We start from the raw sequence: 18,662 nt of genomic DNA, 5'->3' as shown, positions 1-18,662 counted from the left end.
CACACACACACCAGAAAAGTCTTTATAGTTGATATTGTAGGGACACACACACACCAGAAAAGTCTTTATAGTTGATATTGTAGGGGGATACACACACACACACTTTTATATTTAGATACATGCTGGCACATTTAGGGGTGAAAATGCATGCGTTCAGAAAGTTCCCTTAAAATACTTCAAGAAAATAAGAGCGAGAAATGAGAGAGACTGTTAATGACTGGCAAGCTGTAAAGATCATGTGGTTTGGTTACTCTCCATTTTTATGTAAGTATGAAAAATCCTAATAAATAGTTGAGGCCATTTTGTGATGTGTAGAATCGCTGACACGACACTCGGCACTGTTTCTCGGGGCTCGGAAGAAGGGCTCTTAGAACAACCACCACTAAAAACTAACCCCAGTTATCACCAGAAACACTCATTTTAATGACATAACCGACTGGCAACCTAGGTGGCTCAGGGAAGGCTTTGTAGTCTTAAGAATTCCCTGTTGGGCTGGGTGACTTGCCCATTGCTGGCCTTCAGGGAGTCCCACATTGCTGACTACACCACGCTGACTGCCTAACCCTGAAAGCCATACCTCTAGTAGCGAAGGAATCTGGACTGTTTAGTACCCACCCGTACGTCTGTGACGCTGGCTAGCCGCCCTAGACTGCAGCCATGCCTATTTTAGCCCTTATGAGCTAAAGTGAATGCTACTGCCTCCCCCTAAAGCATTCTGGGGGCTATTTAAGATTATTTGCGGATGTTGAGTAGGTGAAGATAAGTATATTTATGATCTAAAAGGTATTTTCTAAACTGGCCATGTGGGTCATACTGAAGGCAGAAGGACTTGACAAGGCCAGCTTGGCTGAACAGTGAGACCCTATCTGAAACATTAAAAAAAGAAAGCATATTTGCTGTTTAAACCAATCTTACTCCATTTTTGCTATTTTTCCCCCAAAGAGTTATTTTTAAACTAAAAAAAATAATTAATTCCTAAAGTTAGCATACAAAATAATAGGTTTCCTCATGACATCGTCATAAATATTAAAATCACATTCTCGAAATCTAATTTGTGTTGATTTGTAAATGTTTCCATCCTTTATTTGGAAGCTAATTTTGTAGATGTGTAACTGTTGCTGAAGACTCATTCTTTATTTTTACATCATCGACTGTCAAATCAGTCCATAGCTCTAAATGGACTGTCCCCCATTGCCCTAGTAAATACAGTTGTCATAACGTGTGCTGTGCCTGCGTTTCCCCGACACGTTCTCTCCCCATTGCCCTAGTAAATAGAGTTTGTCATAAGGTGTGCTATGCTTGCGTTTCCCCAAACGCGTTCTCTTCACTTGATTCAGATTGCCCTTAATTCCTACAAAGTCTGCTTCACTACAGACCTCCTTCACTGATTAGAACTATGAAAAAAACACTTAAATTCTTCCAAATATTCCTCAAAATCATTTCTGTGCAGGAAATATGAAAAGCTGTTTTTCTCATTCTAAGCAAGGTACAGTTTGTACCCTCAGAATCAACACGTGTTTTACCAGGATAGCCCAGTCAACCCCTGCAGCCATTTTCAAAACACTCTGGCCAAACACGCCATGTTCCCACTTGACATAGTAGAAAAATATCCCCTTGGCTTTCCTGTGACAATCTTATTGTACTTGTGTACTGCAAAGGGCTTGTTTCTATGTGTGTGCTCCTCCTCTGCTTTAGAAGCAGGGCAGGGGTTAGTCATGAAATAGGTCCAAACCAGGTGCTGTAAGCAGAGCTTAAAGCATCAAGTCCTCCGTGCTAGCTTTCTAAAGCGTGGACAGAAGACACGCTGCAGAGCTCAGCGCAGCCAGAAGTGAGATGCAGGACTGTGTTCTCTGGCACCTCCGATGCCGTGTCTGTCGCTCACAGTGCTGCATTGTGCCATCATGCTCCACGCTGCACTCGTTGAGTGGGCATTGTGTAGCTAAGCGTGCTGTGTCCAGCTAGTCCCACATTTTCTTCCCCGGCTCACACATGTGAATGAAGGCCAAGATGTGTTCTCTGTTCCCCAAGTCAGTTGATTTTAGCTTCCCCCTATACACAATGGCTTTGAAAGCCGGAGGAAAATAAAGCCAACATTAGCTCAGGCTACTACAGCAGAATGCAGAGGCTTGGTAGCTTAGACAAAGGGCCAACAGGGCGAGATTCAAACAACAGCAGGAAATATGGGAGTGGGAGGAAATTCTTATCTTTGATTGGGTGTGTGTGTGTTTTCATGAGAATGCATGTATTTGTAAAAGCTGGAAGTCAGCATCAGGGATCTCCCTCATCTCTTTCTGTAAGTGGTAACTGCGCATTGGTTTCCCAGCCACCCAGACCTGAATAATCACACAGAAACTATATTAATTACAACACTGTTTGGCCAATGGCTTAGGCGTCTTCCTAACTAGCTCTTATATCTTTTTTTTTTAACTTTTTTGGTTTTTTCGAGACAGGGTTTCTCTGTAGCTTTGGAGCCTGTCCTGGAACTCCTTTTATAGACCAGGCTGGCCTCGAACTCACAGAGATCCGCCTGCCTCTGCCTCCCGAGTGCTGGGATTAAAGGCGTGCGCCACCAACGCCCGGCAAGCTCTTATATCTTAAACTAACACATTTCTATTAATCTGTGTATCGCCATGAGGCTGTGGCTTACCGGTAAGGTTCCGGCATCCTTCTCCTTTATCAACTACATGGCATCTCTGACTCTGCCTACTCTCTCTCTGATTCCCATCTGGTTTCACTCTGATAAGCCATTGGCAAAAACAGCTTCTTTATTAACCAATGATTTTTAAAAAACATATTCATTGCACACAGAGGGGAAATCCACATCATTTTCCTTTTTCTATCTAAATAAAAAGGAAGGTTTTAACTTTAACATAATAAAATTACATATAACAAAACAGGTTAGGTCAAGAATTAGGAAGGGGTTCTAGACACAGAAGAACAGAGTTAAGCATGGCTTCTTGGTAGCAGCATTTTCTTGGGTGGGCTCTGTTTGCTAGAGGCAAGTGCATCTTCTTTAAGAGAGGCTTCCTGACTCAGTGTTAGCAGGAGAAACTGTGGCTCTTTTAAGAGATGACTTTCTGGTTCGTGCTGGTGGCACGAATAGCTCTGAAGGTCCTGCACTTAAATGGGATTTGTGAATAGCATGCTACTAGTTGCTTAATGGCAACAGAGACCCGCTGTGTTCCTGGATCTGGGGCAGTAAGCATGGCTCACAGAGCTGGCAGTGAACATGCTTCCACCATGTTGGACAGGGCAGAGCCAACAGGCAGAGCCACAGAGTTGGTCCTAGCCACTCCTACTTAGCTTTTTTTTTTTTTTTTTTTTTTTTTTTTTGGTTTTTCAAGACAGGGTTTCTCTGTGGCTTTGGAGCCTGTCCTGGAACTAGCTCTTGTAGACCAGGCTGGTCTCGAACTCACAGAGATTCACCTGCCTCTGCCTCTGCCTCCCGAGTGCTGGGATTAAAGGCATGCACCACCACCGCCCGGCTTCCTACTTAGCATTTAAAAAAAAAACAAAACGGTGCTCCTGGTCAGAAAATGATTATAGACACAATAAGACAGATTCAGATGAAAAAGACATCTGAATAGGTCACGGTGTTGGATAATGTACATAGACTTAAGAGAGAGAGAAGAAAGTGTACATATGGTCATAGATTAAAGGAGTAAAGATAATAAAATAAATATTAAAAAGTAATAGAGTAAAAAAGCCATGTAAAGATGAAAAATACATGTAGAATCTGGATTGTGTATATTATTGTGTTTTCTTTGAATTGCTTGACTACAAAGAGACATTTGATTCTGAGGGCTGCTAAACTAAACCAAAATATATATTTTAAAGGTACCTTGACTTTAAAATTTGAGTCTAAGGATGTGTTGCTTTGGAAAAGAGTTTCTGCTTTTGTTTCCACAGAGAATGAGAACCTGTGGATTCCTTCCAGGCTAATGCAGTTTGGAGGAACAAGACTCCTAAAAGATCTCCATTTACATCTTTCTAACTTTTCTGAGATGGATCTCTCATTGAGACCCTATTTAGCTAGAATGGCTGGGCCCGTATCCTCATATCTCTGCCTTCCTAGCACTGGGTTATAGGTGGACATAGGTGAGCATAGGTGGGCAAGGATGCACTTTCCAGAAATTTATACAATGGCTGGGAAAACTCAGGTCCTTGGACTTGCACAGTGAATGCTGTACCAGCTGCACTGTCTCATAGACTCATGGTTCTCTCCTCTCCTCCTCCTCTCTCTCTCTCTCTCTCTCTCTCTCTCTCTCTCTCTCTCTCTCTCTCTCCCTTTTCCTCTCCCTCTCTTTCTTTCTTTCTCTTCCCTCCTTCTTTCCTTTCTTTTTTTCTTTTTTGTGAGCGTGTGTGTGTGTGTGTGTGTGTGTGTGTGTGTGTGATTTTTTGAGACAGAATTTCTCTCTGTAGTCCTGGCTGTCCTGGAACTCGGTCTCTAGATTAGGCTGCCCTCAAACTAAGAAATCTGCCTGCCTCTGTGCTGGGATCAAAGGAGTGTGCCACCATGTTCAGCCTGACCCCTGATTTTCTTAATCTTTTATTACATGGACACTAATTTAACCCACCCTGGCTCCAGGATTATAACTCAATAACCTCCCAGAGGCCCAACTTACAATTTCAAAACAGTGAGCCTTAATCTTCAACATACATGCACAAACACCGAGTTCTTAGAACTTGATAAACGGACATCTTCTAAAAGAACTATTTTATTTTTAATTATGGGGCTGCATACATGTGAATGCTGATGCTGCTGGTGGCTGATCCCCTGGGCCCAGATGGCCCTCAGCAAGAGTAGTACAGGCTCTTAATTGCTGAGCATCTGCTAGATCCACCTCTTAAGTGATGAAGGAAAATGTCCAGTGGCTAAGTGTAGAGAATGAAGGAAAGGGAGACACACCCGAGAAGTGGATAGGTGCCAGTTGATGCCAAGGTTGTTTGACTCTCTCTCGTCGGCACTCGCCCTTTGCCATGCGAGAGATCTAAGGTTTCAGTATGTTTCTATGTATGTTAAAAATTCCATAATTTCTTTTAAAAACTGAAATACATAGGTTAAATACACCTATTCTGAAAATTTAACATTCCCAAATGCTCCAGAATCCCAGGCTTTCGAGCGCAGACACAGTGTCACAAGTAATATGGGTGGCCATAACATGGGTATATTAAACAGGGTACATACTGTCACCTTTTGTCAGAGTACACACAAGGTGTGTGAAGCAGACGAGTGTGTGTTTAGACTTGGATGGCATCAACAAGGCATCACATTATAAACATGTAAATAATCCAAAATCTGAAATAAAACTTGTGATCCAAGTGGTTCAGAGGCAGAACACAGAACCTGTAGCAATCAGTCAATGTGTAATTCCGTCATTTTCTTGTTTGTTTTCCTAATAGGTAAAGAATAGACTTGTTCTTTTTTTTTTTTTCCTAATGAAGATCCACGAAGGAAAAAAGCCCTGTTCACTGCACTTTTAGTGAATAATCCTTTTCTGTTTGTTTGTCTCTCCCTTCCCCATTCCAAAGGAATTTAGAGCGAAGTCAAGGGAATGGGACAAACAGGAGATCCTCTACCAGACTCACCTAGTATCTTTGGATGCTCAACAAAAATTACTATCTGAAAAATGCAATCAATTTCAGGTAAACTATTCTAAATTGGAAATTATAATTAGAGATTAATAACTGCCATCCTTGTATTCAGTATAGAATCAACTTACTCATGGAAATGTGAACTGAGGGCCAGCAGTCATCGTGGGTCGGGTGACAGTTCAACTATGTGCATGAGCCCCTTGCGACCATGGTCTCAGGCTGTGGCCAAAAGTCTGCTGCTGTTACATCTTTAGACAACATATGCTTTTATCCCTGTGTCAGCATTACAGCTCGGGTGGAAAGGTATCCTGGCAGCCAGGAGCCAAAGAGTACCACAAAGTCACACTGCACAACAATCCTCACACATGAGATTTGTCGGGAGGAAAAACAAACAGGGATGGCTGCCTCTGCTAGGGTGAGAAACAGCAGTGAACAGAACAGGATACAGGGTTCATACAGAGTTCCTTGGGAAAGGGGTGGAGCTTTCCAGAATGGAGATTGGTGGGATTTGGTGTACAGAGATTGGGCTTATTACTCTGTAGGGTGGGGTCAGGGTCCAGCAGTTAGGGTAGTTAGAGTGTTCTTTTTTTTTTTTCTTTTTTTTTTTTCTTGCTGATTTTTTTTATTAATTAATTAATTTAATTATTAAAGATTTCTGCCTCTTCCCCGCCACCACCTCCCATTCCCTCCCCCTCCCCCAATCAAGTCTTCCTTCCTCCTCAGCCCAAAGAGCAAGCAGGTTTCTCTGCCCTGTGGGAGGTCCAAGGACCACCCACCTCCATCCAGGTCTATTAAGGTGAGCATCCAAACTACCTGGGCTCCCACAAAGCCATTACATGCAATAGGATCAAGAACCCATTGCCATTGTTCTTCAGTTCTCAGTAGTCCTCATTGTCCATTATGTTCAGCGAGACCGGTTTTGTCCCATGCTTTTTCAGTCCCCGGCCAGCTGGCCTTGGTGAGTTCCCGATAGAACATCCCCATTGCCTCAGTGTGTGGGTGCACCCCTCGCCGTCCTGAGTTCCTTGCTCGTGCTCACTCTCCTTCTGCTCCTCCTTTGGATCGTGAGACTTCAGTCCAGTGCTCCAATGTTGGTCTCTGTCTCTGTCTTCTTTCATCGCCTGATGAAGGTTAATATTCAGGGGGATGCTTATATGTTTTTCTTTGGGTTCACCTTCTTATTTAGCTTCTCTAGAGTCACGATTTATAGTCTCAATGTCCTTTGTTCTGTGGGTGGAATCTGACAGTTAGAGGTCCTCAGGGGAGGGACCTGGGTGGCTCAAGACACTTAGACCCTGCACTTGGGGTCCAAAGGCAGGAGGGTCATGAGTTTGAGGCAAGCCTGCAGTATATAACAGGATTCTGACTCACAAACAACAACAGCAACAAAACAAAAACAAAACAAAGTATATGTGTATATGGTTTGTCTGACATGTCCTTACCCACAGTAGGATATATGTATATGGTTTGTGTGACATGTCCTTACCCACGGTAAGATATGTCTACATGGTTTGTGTGACATGTCCTTACCCACAGTAGGATATGTCTCTATGGTTTGTGTGACATGTCCTTACCCACGGTAGGATATGTCTCTATGGTTTGTGTGACATGTCCTTACCCACGGTAGGATGTGTCTCTATGGTTTGTGTGACATGTCCTTACCCACAGTAGGATATATGTATATGGTTTGTGTGACATGTCCTTACCCACGGTAAGATATGTCTACATGGTTTGTGTGACATATCCTTACCCACAGTAGGATATGTCTCTATGGTTTGTGTGACATGTCCTTACCCACGGTAGGATATGTCTCTATGGTTTGTGTGACATGTCCTTACCCACGGTAGGATGTGTCTCTATGGTTTGTGTGGCATGTCCTTACCCACGGTAGGATGTGTCTCTATGGTTTGTGTGGCATGTCCTTACCCACGGTAGGATGTGTCTCTATGGTTTGTGTGACATGTCCTTACCCACAGTAGGATATGTCTCTATGGTTTGTGTGGCATGTCCTTACCCACAGTAGGATATGTCTCTATGGTTTGTGTGGCATGTCCTTACCCACGGTAGGATGTGTCTCTATGGTTTGTCTGACATGTCCTTACCCACGGTAGGATGTGTCTCTATGGTTTGTGTGGCATGTCCTTACCCATGGTAGGATGTGTCTCTATGGTTTGTGTGGCATGTCCTTACCCACGGTAGGATGTGTCTCTATGGTTTGTGTGGCATGTCCTTACCCACGGTAGGATGTGTCTCTATGGTTTGTGTGGCATGTCCTCACCCACAGTAAGATATGTCTACATGGTTTGTGTGACATGTCCTTACCCACGGTAGGATATGTCTCTATGGTTTGTGTGGCATGTCCTTACCCACGGTAGGATATGTCTCTATGGTTTGTGTGGCATGTCCTTACCCACGGTAGGATGTGTCTCTATGTTTTGTCTGACATGTCCTCACCCACGGTAGGCTGGGCATTTCCTCACTTTACTTTCCCCTTCAGCATTCCCCCATGCTCAGTGCGTTCTGCTGCGTCACTAGCTTGCCCTATTGATATGTAGGTTTTACATATTAGGAATTACCAATAACAGTTATGTGTTGGCAACTGCTTTTCCCCCTCAATCTGTTTCTGGTTTCTATTTCTTTGTCATGATTATGCAGTTGAATTAACATTTCTCTTTTATTATAGCTTCTAGATTTTCTTTCTTGATTAATACCAGACCCCTTCCCTACTCCAAAATTATGCAAATACATTTTCTCCTCATATCATCTGAAATCGAGATTATAAACAAGCATAACGCTATACTGCACAAGCCAAGCTTAGTACTGACAAATATCTTTACTAATTTCTTTACTTCTCTGACTGCATGGAAGCTTAAATATGATATTCTCTGCTTCGTTTACCTGATTATCATATTTCTCAGAAACAGGCACAAAATTACCAAACTCAGCTAAATGGTAAGAAGCAATGCCCAGAGGACAGCAGCCCTGAGATTCCTCGTCTGGTGTGCGAATCAGATCCTGGCTGTGAAGCCAGCCAGAGAGATGAGTTTATTATTGAAAAGTTAAAGTCGGCGGTGAGTGAAATAGCACTGAGCAGGAACAAGTTACAGGATGAAAATCAGAAGCTGCTACAAGAACTGAAGATGTACCAGAGGCAATGCCAGGTGAGGGTCTGCACCAGGGGCGGTGCCAGGCGAGGGTCTTTGCTTTTAGCTTCATTTCCAGCTGTTGTTGATGAGCTGCACAGATGCTGGCTTGACAGGGATAAGGGCACTTATACACAGCTTCCTGTTGTACTGTCAACTCAGGTCAGAGCTCCCCTCCGTAGTACTTCTCACTGGAGTAGATGCAGTAATCTCATGGGCATGTTAGCCTTGGAGTCTTAGTAGCACACTGGCAATGTGTATTTTTACCAGTGCAGTGTAACAACTTCCCATCAATGGCATGGAGCTGCTCTGACTCTTCCTTGGGACCTCCGCATGGTAGTCCATTCCCATCACTGTAGCAAAGCACTCTGGGTAGACCATGATTCCTTTAGGCTCACGGTTTGGGAGTGGCCTGAGTACTTCAGGCCTGTGGTGGGGCAGAACATCACGGTAGGGTAGCAGGGTAAACTAAAACCTCATGGCCCACAAGCAAAGGGGAAGAAGGACAGACTGGGGTGTCCACTGGACTGGGGTGTCCACTGGACCCCATCTCCCAAGGGTCCAACCACCTGGCCCATAGAAACTCTTTGGGCCTGTTGGTGGCTGACCACCACATTTGGTCATAAGTCTCTGCGGAACAGTCTTCTGGAACTGAAGGTCTTGGTGATACCATCAGATTAATAGAGTTATAGATCTGTAACCAACTTGGTCTTCCTTAAGCCAACTTTTTCTTTCTTTCTATTTTTTTGTAATTAGTAGGGGCATTTGGTAACAGCACCTTCAAAACCAGCGCTTAATATCCCATCATCATTTCGTACTCGTGCAAATTCAGACACTTGAGACATCCTCACCAGCCTCTCTCTGCTTCTACTCTCTGCTTCTAACCCTCCTTTCCCACCTCTAAATGTTTCTACCGCTTTCTTCATTCAGTTTACCCATCTCTCGGCTCCTCTCATCTCTTCGCGTCCTGAAGCTCACTACCTGGGTAGACCCCTGTTTCTCTGGGATATTCTGCCCCAGTAGCTTCTGCTCTCCAGTTCTCAGGGTCATTTCCTAGTCCTGGGTCAGCTCCTCCATCCCCAAACTGCTGCGTCACCACAGTACTGTCCTGAAACATGCACATCAACATCTGTCCTCCCCATGTCCTCTCCACTGTGTTTGGGAGGGGACAGAGCACATGGCTCCCACGTTCTCTTCCAGGATGTTTCTAAGAGACCTGCATCTCCCCCATCTTGAACTCCAGCTATGTCTGGTGAAAGATATTATTTTAACATTAACTTGACAGATGTAAACAAATAAACCAGATTGAACTGAAAACACTAGACACCAGAACCAGGTGTCCTCCAGACACAGGACAGGTGTGGTGGCATCTTCCCTGGTTCTGCCATAGTCTAAGATTAATCCTTCTCTTCCTGGAGCTTGGCCAGGCTCTCCCAGCACTCAGCTTGCTACTTACCCACCTGCCTGTGAGAGCTAGTTGCACAGCTGCTGGCTCCAGCAGGATTCTCTCCTTCTCTGGGATTGGACATTGGTCCTACCTTCTGTTTAAAGACAACGAGAGCACACATTTCACTGCTGTCTTCACTGGTGGAGCCTATACCGAGATCCCACACAATGAATACGCAGATTATTTTTTCTAGATCCTTCCAAAATATTCTGCCCTGGGCTTCAGTTCACACTGCATGGACTGAAGAACTGTTTTGTCTCTTGTTGGGGGCTTTTTAGCTCTGATCTCTGCAAGTCCCTCAGTGCTTGCTAAGTGGCTAGGGACAGACATGAGGATCCAAAGAGCTTTGCTCGCCAGACTGTCTGGCTGAATAGTGAGCTCCAGGCTCAGCAACAACAAACAAAACAAAACAAAAACCCTGTCTCCCTAGGTGGAGAACTATAAGAGATGCTCAGGGGCCACCTCTGTCCTTGCCGCCTACGCATGTGCACTCCCACACCATAGGCAGGCAAGCGCACACGCACTCACGCACACACATGCACAAACAAATTACATGTATTAAATAAGGCAAACTCTTTGGGCCTTATTTGGAACATGCTCAAGAGGAAAAAGTATCTGTTGTCCTAGAAAATTTATTTTTGAAAATTGAAAAGTACGTTGGCTCAAAAGTTCCAGTTTCTCTTTGGAAAAAAACACCAAGACTCCTGTGTTTTCCTTTTTTCTGTTTCCTCCTCCCTGTTTCATTCCCAGGTGTCACTTGCGGCCTGTCCTTGCGCTTTCTGTTGAATGCTGAGAGCCCATTGCTTAGGTGTGTCAGCTGATTTGAAGGTTTAAAATCACTGCCCCTCTCAGAGCATTAGACTAGACAGTTCCTAACTAGCCAGACGGGCCTCGGGTTTGTTCTACAAAATCTGCATTTTACCAAATAAGGATTAGTAGAGGTAAATAATACAAGAACCGTAACGTGCAATTGCAAAAACAACGGCCCTCCCTTCTCAGTCACCTGACAGAATGCTCCACATCTTGAGTGTAAAAGCGGAAAGACAGCAATCCTTATTTAAGCTGCTGCCATTTAATGTGTTACAGTAATTCTGCTACCAGCTGTGTCTGCACCTCCTGGAGGCAAGCACATCATTCGTCTTTCTGCAACCTTGAGAGACGCCCACACACACACCTCATGTTTATTTACACCCTACATGCCCTCATGCTTTTAAGTCTCCACTAGCGATTAATGGCAAAGATAAGTGACTCTGTCTTTCAGACGTCTCTGCTGGGAAAGTTAACTTCTCATTTGCTTGTTAATGCATCACTGAGAGCTAAAGCAGCACCATCCAAAAGAAGTATAATCCAGCCATAGGTCTAATTGAAATTCTGGAGTCTTTGTTATTGTTCTTTGCTTTGCTTCATTGATTTGTTTTTTGAGACAGGATCTTGTGTAGCCCAGGCTGCCCTTACACTCCCTATGTAGCCTGAGGTGATGATGAGCTTTTCCTCTTTCACTTCCTGAACTGGGAGCTGGTGTGCACACCACCACACTCTGCTTCTGCTGCGCTAAGGACAGAAGCCAGGGCTTCATGCACACTGGATAAAGCACTGTACCAGCTGAGCTCCAGCCCCAGCCTTGGCTGAAGTTGTCTTTAAAGACTAGAGAGAAATGAGTAAACTGATGTAAGTAGTATGTATATCAAATCATTGTCATCTAAGATGTAATCAAAACATAAAAATTGTTAATGAGATATATTACAGCTTTCATACTGTCATCAACAATCTGTGTATGTGTAACCCATAACACACCCACATTGTACTGCTAGATGTCTCATCTATGTGTATGTGTAACCCCACAACACAGCTACATTGCACTGCTAGATGCCTCATCTATGTGTATGTGTAACCCCACAACACAGCTACATTGCACTGCTAGATGCCTCATCTATGTGTATGTGTAACCCCACAACACAGCTACATTGCACTGCTAGATGCCTCATCTATGTGTATGTGTAACCCACAACACACCTACATTGCACTGCTAGATGCCTCATCTATGTGTATGTGTAACCCCACAACACAGCTACATTGCACTGCTAGATGCCTCATCTATGTGTATGTGTAACCCCACAACACAGCTACATTGCACTGCTAGATGCCTCATCTATGTGTATGTGTAACCCCACAACACAGCTACATTGCACTGCTAGATGCCTCATCTATGTGTATGTGTAACCCCACAACACAGCTACATTGCACTGCTAGATGCCTCATCTATATTTAGCTTTTATAAAATATCGAAATTAAAGGGAGCTTCCAGCGCTCAGATTGCTCCAGACATGCTTGTAAATGTCCCAGTAGCAGTCATTTCCCCAGATGTTTGATACATGGACAAATAATTGATCTGACTTTCATGCAAAATTGTACCAATTGCAAAACAATCTCCTAGTTTTAAAAATCCATTAATTCTCTGTCGACTCAGGCTTATTAAATCCAAAGCAAGAAGATAGAAGTTCTAGATTTGTCAGTATCAACAAATCCTCCTGATTGCTCTTATACTTTTGCAGCCAATTTGCATTATTCTGCCAGCTACAGTCTATTTTGCCTATTTATCTGTCAAATCATTATTTCCAACTTGTACAATGTCTGCCTTAATTTACATTGCCGCACCTGTGGCGCGGGATTATTGCACAGTGGGCTTCTCCTGGGTACTCAGGGCACGTTTTCAAGAAACAGAGAAGACCACTCCCATCACCCTGACACCTCAGGTCACCAGCCTAGAGTGGGAACTGCCCCACTTCTCTTCCCCCGCCCCCGGAAAGACACGCCCACTCTCTGTTTGCTGTTCATGTTCCATGGTGGAAATTCCACAAAGCAGAATGTCCAGGCTGTCCCTTCTTCACCTGCATAACATAGCAGGTGACTTTTGCATTGAGGTAAATTACTTTCTACTGTCGTTTCACACTTTAGTTTTTGAAATTTTAACTCTACCTGAAAAATCCCCACTTTTCAAAACAGAGAATATCTAAACTTATCTCATAAGACATCATTTTGAATGTGTTTTTCAACTCATTTCTGAGTCACCAGAAATGTGTGTGGCTAAGTATTGCAATCAGTTCCTTACCAAACCCAGGCCCTTGGAAAAGAATTGTAACTTTTGTTACAATTTTTTGTTTTAAGAAATCTTTTGTTTTAAGAAAACATCCTAGGCACTCCCATCAGTAAAGCGGACTCATTGCTCATGACTGCCGAAAAGCAGAGTTAGCCTACAATGTGTACCGACTGATGGATGGAAACTCAGAACGTGATATAGCCATGAATGGGATATAATTCAGCCATCAATAGGAATAGATGTAGTTCAGCGTGGTGAACCTGGGGAACTTGCCAGAGGAAAGAACCCAGCCATAGGAGCCACTCACTGCGTGGCTTCTCGGTTTCCTGCCAGCACTGTGCAGCAGCTCATCCCACAAGCTGTGCTTACGCCTGCAATGGGGTCACTTCCGACACCTCCTCCCTTCCCCAACACTCAGCCAGGCTCTGAAGCTCCCCGTCCACCCAAATGCCAGCTCCAGGAGGAGGCTGGTCTCCTGCAGGTTCTCTCTCCCACCTGCTGAGGAGCCTCGGCCACTGCCCTTGCCCTTTCTCTCCTGTCCACATCTGTGCTGCACTTTTGAACTGCTCAGGCCTTGCACAGACGGGCCCAGGGGGTCACTGCTGTTCCTAGATAGTTGAGCAAAGCTTGACTGTCATGGGTGGGAGAGCACCAAGGCTCCTAACTCATCGTGTTGCCAGCTTTGTCGGGAAAGCTGAGTGACGGTTTTGGTCGTGAGATTATCTGTCATTTACTTCCTGTTCATCATTAATCAGAAAGTAGAAGCATTGATTAGAGTTCACACTTTGTACTTTATTCAAACTGCATGGCTTCAGGTTTGCACGGTGTGACTACTTCGAGGTGGCTTGGCCATTTGTTCTTTGTCTTTGTCCAGCCAGGTGAGCTCTCAGAGGGTGACTGTCATCTGCCCTCAGAGTATATAGGAGCTCACTGAGGACTTGTCCAATGAGTGAAAGGAATTCTGTAAGACAGAGGAAGCAAAAGAGGAAACATGCCTTACTTAATATTAAGTACATTGATTTTTAAGCGTCAATTTTTAATGTTTAAATTATTTAATAGTTTCATACATGTATATGGTGAATTTCAGTCATTTCCACCAGCATTATCCTCTCCCAGAACGCACCTCCCCCACTGCACCCCTCCTTCTTCTGAACGGGTCCTCTCCCTGCCGTCATGTGTGTGAGTGTGACTGCATTCAAGCATGTATGTGTGTGAGTGTGTGTGAGTGTATATGTGAGAATGTGTAAGTGTGTGAGTGTGTAAGTGTGTGTGAGACTGAGTGTGTGTAAGTATGTATGAGAGAATGTGTATGTGAGAGTGTGTGTGAGACTGAGTGTGTGTGAGAGTGTGTGTGTGTGAGACTGAGTGTGTGTGAGAGTGTGTGTGAGACTGAGTGTGTGTGAGAGTGTGTGTGTGTGAGACTGAGTGTGTGTGAGAGTGTGTGTGTATGAGAGAGTGTGTATGTGAGAGTGAATGTGTGTATGAGAGAGAGAATGTATATGTGAGAGTGTGTAAGTGTGTGTGAGAGTGTGTGTATTTGTGAAAGAGAAAATGTATATGTGAGAGTGTGTGTGTTTGTGAAAGGATGTGAATATGAGTGTGAGTGTGTGAGCATATGTGCAAATGTGTGAGTATTGTGCAAAAGACTGTGAATATGTTTGTGTGCATGTGTGAGAATGTGTGTGTGCAATTATGTGTGTGGGTGTGTGCATGAGTGTGTGAGTGTATGAGTGACAGTGTCTGTATGTATGTGTGTGAGAGTATGAAAGTGCAGTGTGTGTGTGTGTGTGTGTGTGTGTGAGAGAGAGAGAGAGAGAGAGAGAGAGAGAGAGAGAGAGAGAGAGTGGGGGGGTGACCTTGTGGGTGTCACTAGGATTGTTTCCATGGATGTGGACTTACATACTATAACATGGCACCTTCCCTGTGGCTACATCATGGAAGACAAGGCCTTGCCTTTCCCCGGAAGCCATCACTACCCATAGCTTCCCTAGGAGGAGTGGGTCCTCAAGAGCCCTCTCTCCCCAGTGATGGGATGCTGACAGGCCCTGTCTTACACAGTTAGCCATGGCTGCCGTGACTTCATGAGCACAGCCGCCAGGCCATGTGCACTACACATCATGTCAAACACTCCAGAGCCTTGAGGGTGGGAGATAAAATGTCCCATTTAGGGCTGAGCCCACGGTCACTTATTCTCAGCATTTTGACCAGTCTGAGTTAACCACCGCCCACTGCAAAAAGAAGCTTCTCTGACCAAGGCCAAGAACACCACTGACTTACGGATATAAACAAATATTCAGAAGGCACTTTAACATGTTTGGTCAGCAAAGTAACAACAGCAGCTTCTCCCTGGGACTTGTGATCTCCCCATCATCCCAGATATGAGTTGCCTCCTGTGGAGCAAGCCCCAGATCCAATCAGAATGGGACTGGTTGTGTCCATAGCATCCGTGCCACTATTGCACTAGCAGGCACATGTTGCTTGGCATGTTGGTGCCATGAAGGGTCTCCCGCTGGGTAATACCACTACCCAGATGTCTCGCACAGCAGCCCGCATAGCACATTCTGGCACTATGCAAGCTGCCCTGCAGGGAGGGAGCTATCGGCTTGATCTCCCCGGGTCTTACAACCAGGATTTCAGCAGGAGGATCTGATGGACAACCAAGAGCAATGGTGGTGTCCTGTATTGTTTTGAGGGCTAGATGTTAGTTCTTAATGTATCATGCATCGTACTTCTAACATGAACGTCAAAAATTTTTAATGCAGGCCATGGAAGCAGGACTGTCAGAGGTGAAGAATGAGCTACAGTCACGTGATGATCTTCTGAGGATTATAGAAATGGAAAGACTGCACTTGCACAGGGAGCTGCTGAAAATGGGAGAATTCCAGACTGCTCACGATAACAGGAAAAGGTACAGCTCTCACCTGAGAGGAACTTTCCCAAGGCAGGATGCGTGTGTGCATTCGAAGGCTTCATATTTGAACAAAGTTTATTTGAATTACCGTGTATTCTTTAGGATATCAATAGAAAAACAGTGTAGACCTGGTGTTTAATTATAAATTTGCAGGGAAATGAGATTTACTCTTTTATTGTCTCTGCCTTGGTTGCCTATAAGCCTGACGCTAAGCTTTCCTCTTGCTGAGGAAATGGTAACTGCACTCACGACCTGCAGCTCCACAGACAGAGCTAGTGCTTGTCCTGGAGGGATGACCCGGTGCCAAGGCAGCTTGCTACTCTTCCAGAGGACCCTAGGCCAGTTCCCAGCATCCAGGTCAGGTGGCTCATAAACACATTGCTGAGCTCCAGGGGCCCTGGCGCCTCTGTCCTCTTGAGGGCACCTGTGCTCATAGGCACACACACATACATACATTGAAATAAGATAAATCTCTTTGTATTACTAACACAAATTTTTCCTCAAGAGCAGACATGTATTGTGGCTTTCACAGCCACCAAATGGGGGTCTTCTGAGAATTCTCGGTGCTTGAGGTTCTGAAGAGATGGTCTGATGTCTTTAACAATTCGCTGGTGTGGAACTTTCTTCTCAGAATCAGCAAGCTAATGAAATGAATGATAGGGTTTTTAAAATCTGAATAGCTAAAGGATCAAGGCTATTTTACCGGATGATAATTGTTACTGCTTTTCGGGCAGTAATTATTTCTTCAAAGTTGTAGGATATGGGAACAAGGAAAGATGCCTCAGTGGTTAAGGTCAGTGAGAAACATACATGTAGTGTGTACTATGATCATACGGAAGTAAATAGCATGTAGTGTGTACTGTGGTTGTGTGAGAAGCATGTTCACTTGTACATATGGGGGAGAAGACAACATTCACAGTGAAGCTGACAGCGGTTGATTCTTCCAGGATAGTTATACGTCAGTAGCAATTACACTCACACGCTGTTGGCCTACACAAACTCAAATGTGGGGAGGGGGGGGGGTAACTCTGATGGACAGAAAGATCAGCCCAGCTTAGTTAGACACCTATATGTCAGAGAGTGTGGTAGGGACAGAAAGATCAGCCCAGCTTAGTTAGACACCTATGTGTCAGAGAATGTGGTAGGGGCAGAAAGATCAGCCCAACTTAGTTAGACACCTATATATCAGAGAGTGTGGTAGGGGCAGAAAGATCAGCCCAGCTTAGTCAGACACCTATATATCAGAGAGTGTGGTAGGGGCAGAAAGATCAGCCCAGCTTAGACACCTATATGTCAGGGAGTGGGGGGGGGGTGCAGAAAGATCAGCCCAGCTTAGTTAGACACCTATATGTCAGAGAGTGTGGTAGGGGCAGAAAGATCAGCCCAGCTTAGACACCTATATGCCAGGGAGGCTGCTATGATTTTGTACCTTTTGAGTGAAGCTTTATTTCCAATTTTTAAATCAATTGTTTCTCCACGATTGCTCAGATTTGGAGTTGTGGTTTTATTGTGTGCTCTGTGTTTCTGATGTCACTGGAAGGCCAGCTTACACTCACAGCAGACTGCAGTGGTGACCTCCCCTAACTTCCTGGAGCTTTTGCTGGCCCCTCCCACCAAGCTCTACTTTGTATTTTAATGACTGGCTCCAGTTTACCAGACAGAGAAGTGGCCATCACTAGCTGCCTTTCTCTGAGCATCAAGTGGGGCTGTCCTCCTGGGAGTTCCCCTCCCTCACTGCCCCACCCAGTATTGACAAGCGGCTGCTATTCCATTTTATGTGCAAATAACCAAACACTGGCACGTTTGAGTCGCCTCCCTGGCCACACTGTCAGAGGTCATCATTCAGCGCTCTGGTGACTGTGTGCTCTGCTGGACTCTGATGTATTTTTGTCTCACTACATCAGCACCCGATGTACCAGTAGCTGAGTGTATTTCCAGGTCCCAAGCTATTTTATTACAAGAGGAAGTCTTTTCTTTCTTTCTTTTTTTTTTTTGTTATTTTTTTATTTTCCAGACAGGGTTTCTCCGTAGCTTTTTGGTTCCTGTCCTGGAACTAGCTCTTGTAGACCAGGCTGGCCTTGAACTCACAGAGATCCGCCTGCCTCTGCCTCCTGAGTGCTGGGATTAAAGGCGTGCGCCACCACTGCCTGGCGGAAGTCTTTTCTTATTCAAAATTTTACCTACAGGGACTGGAGAGCTGCCTCGGTGATTAACAGCATTAGCTGCTACTTTTACATGGTAGCTTACAACCATGTATAACGGTATCCGATACCCTCTTCTGCAGACATGCAAACAAAGAACTTGGGTGCATAAAATATATAAATAAATACTTTTTAAAAGTCTTATGTACATATGCAACCCTAGTAACCTGCCTATTTTAATATATAATTGAAAGCCTGTTAACTGCTACCTTTTCTCCCATTTAAACCACTCCCATAAAAAAAGAGAAATATTCTCAGGGCTGGAATT

The 18,662-nt window shown here is 44.5% G+C and overlaps 1 protein-coding gene across 1 annotated transcript in view; it reads left to right on the top strand.

The window, feature by feature from the left end:
• Deup1 (deuterosome assembly protein 1) overlaps positions 1-18,662 on the top strand; it is a 70,415-nt gene that overhangs the window by 25,064 nt on the left and 26,689 nt on the right. The window contains exons 6-8 of the mRNA XM_057768033.1: positions 5,533-5,646; positions 8,514-8,756; positions 16,045-16,190. Coding sequence (XP_057624016.1) covers positions 5,533-5,646; positions 8,514-8,756; positions 16,045-16,190 — 503 coding nt within the window. The remainder of the gene's footprint in view (positions 1-5,532; positions 5,647-8,513; positions 8,757-16,044; positions 16,191-18,662) is intronic.

This window comes from Chionomys nivalis, chromosome 4 (genome assembly GCF_950005125.1).
Source record: "Chionomys nivalis chromosome 4, mChiNiv1.1, whole genome shotgun sequence".
In the NCBI taxonomy this organism is placed as follows: Eukaryota; Metazoa; Chordata; class Mammalia; order Rodentia; family Cricetidae; genus Chionomys; species Chionomys nivalis.
Note: the sequence above shows the minus strand (reverse complement) of the source record. Positions and strands in the feature narration are given on the sequence as shown.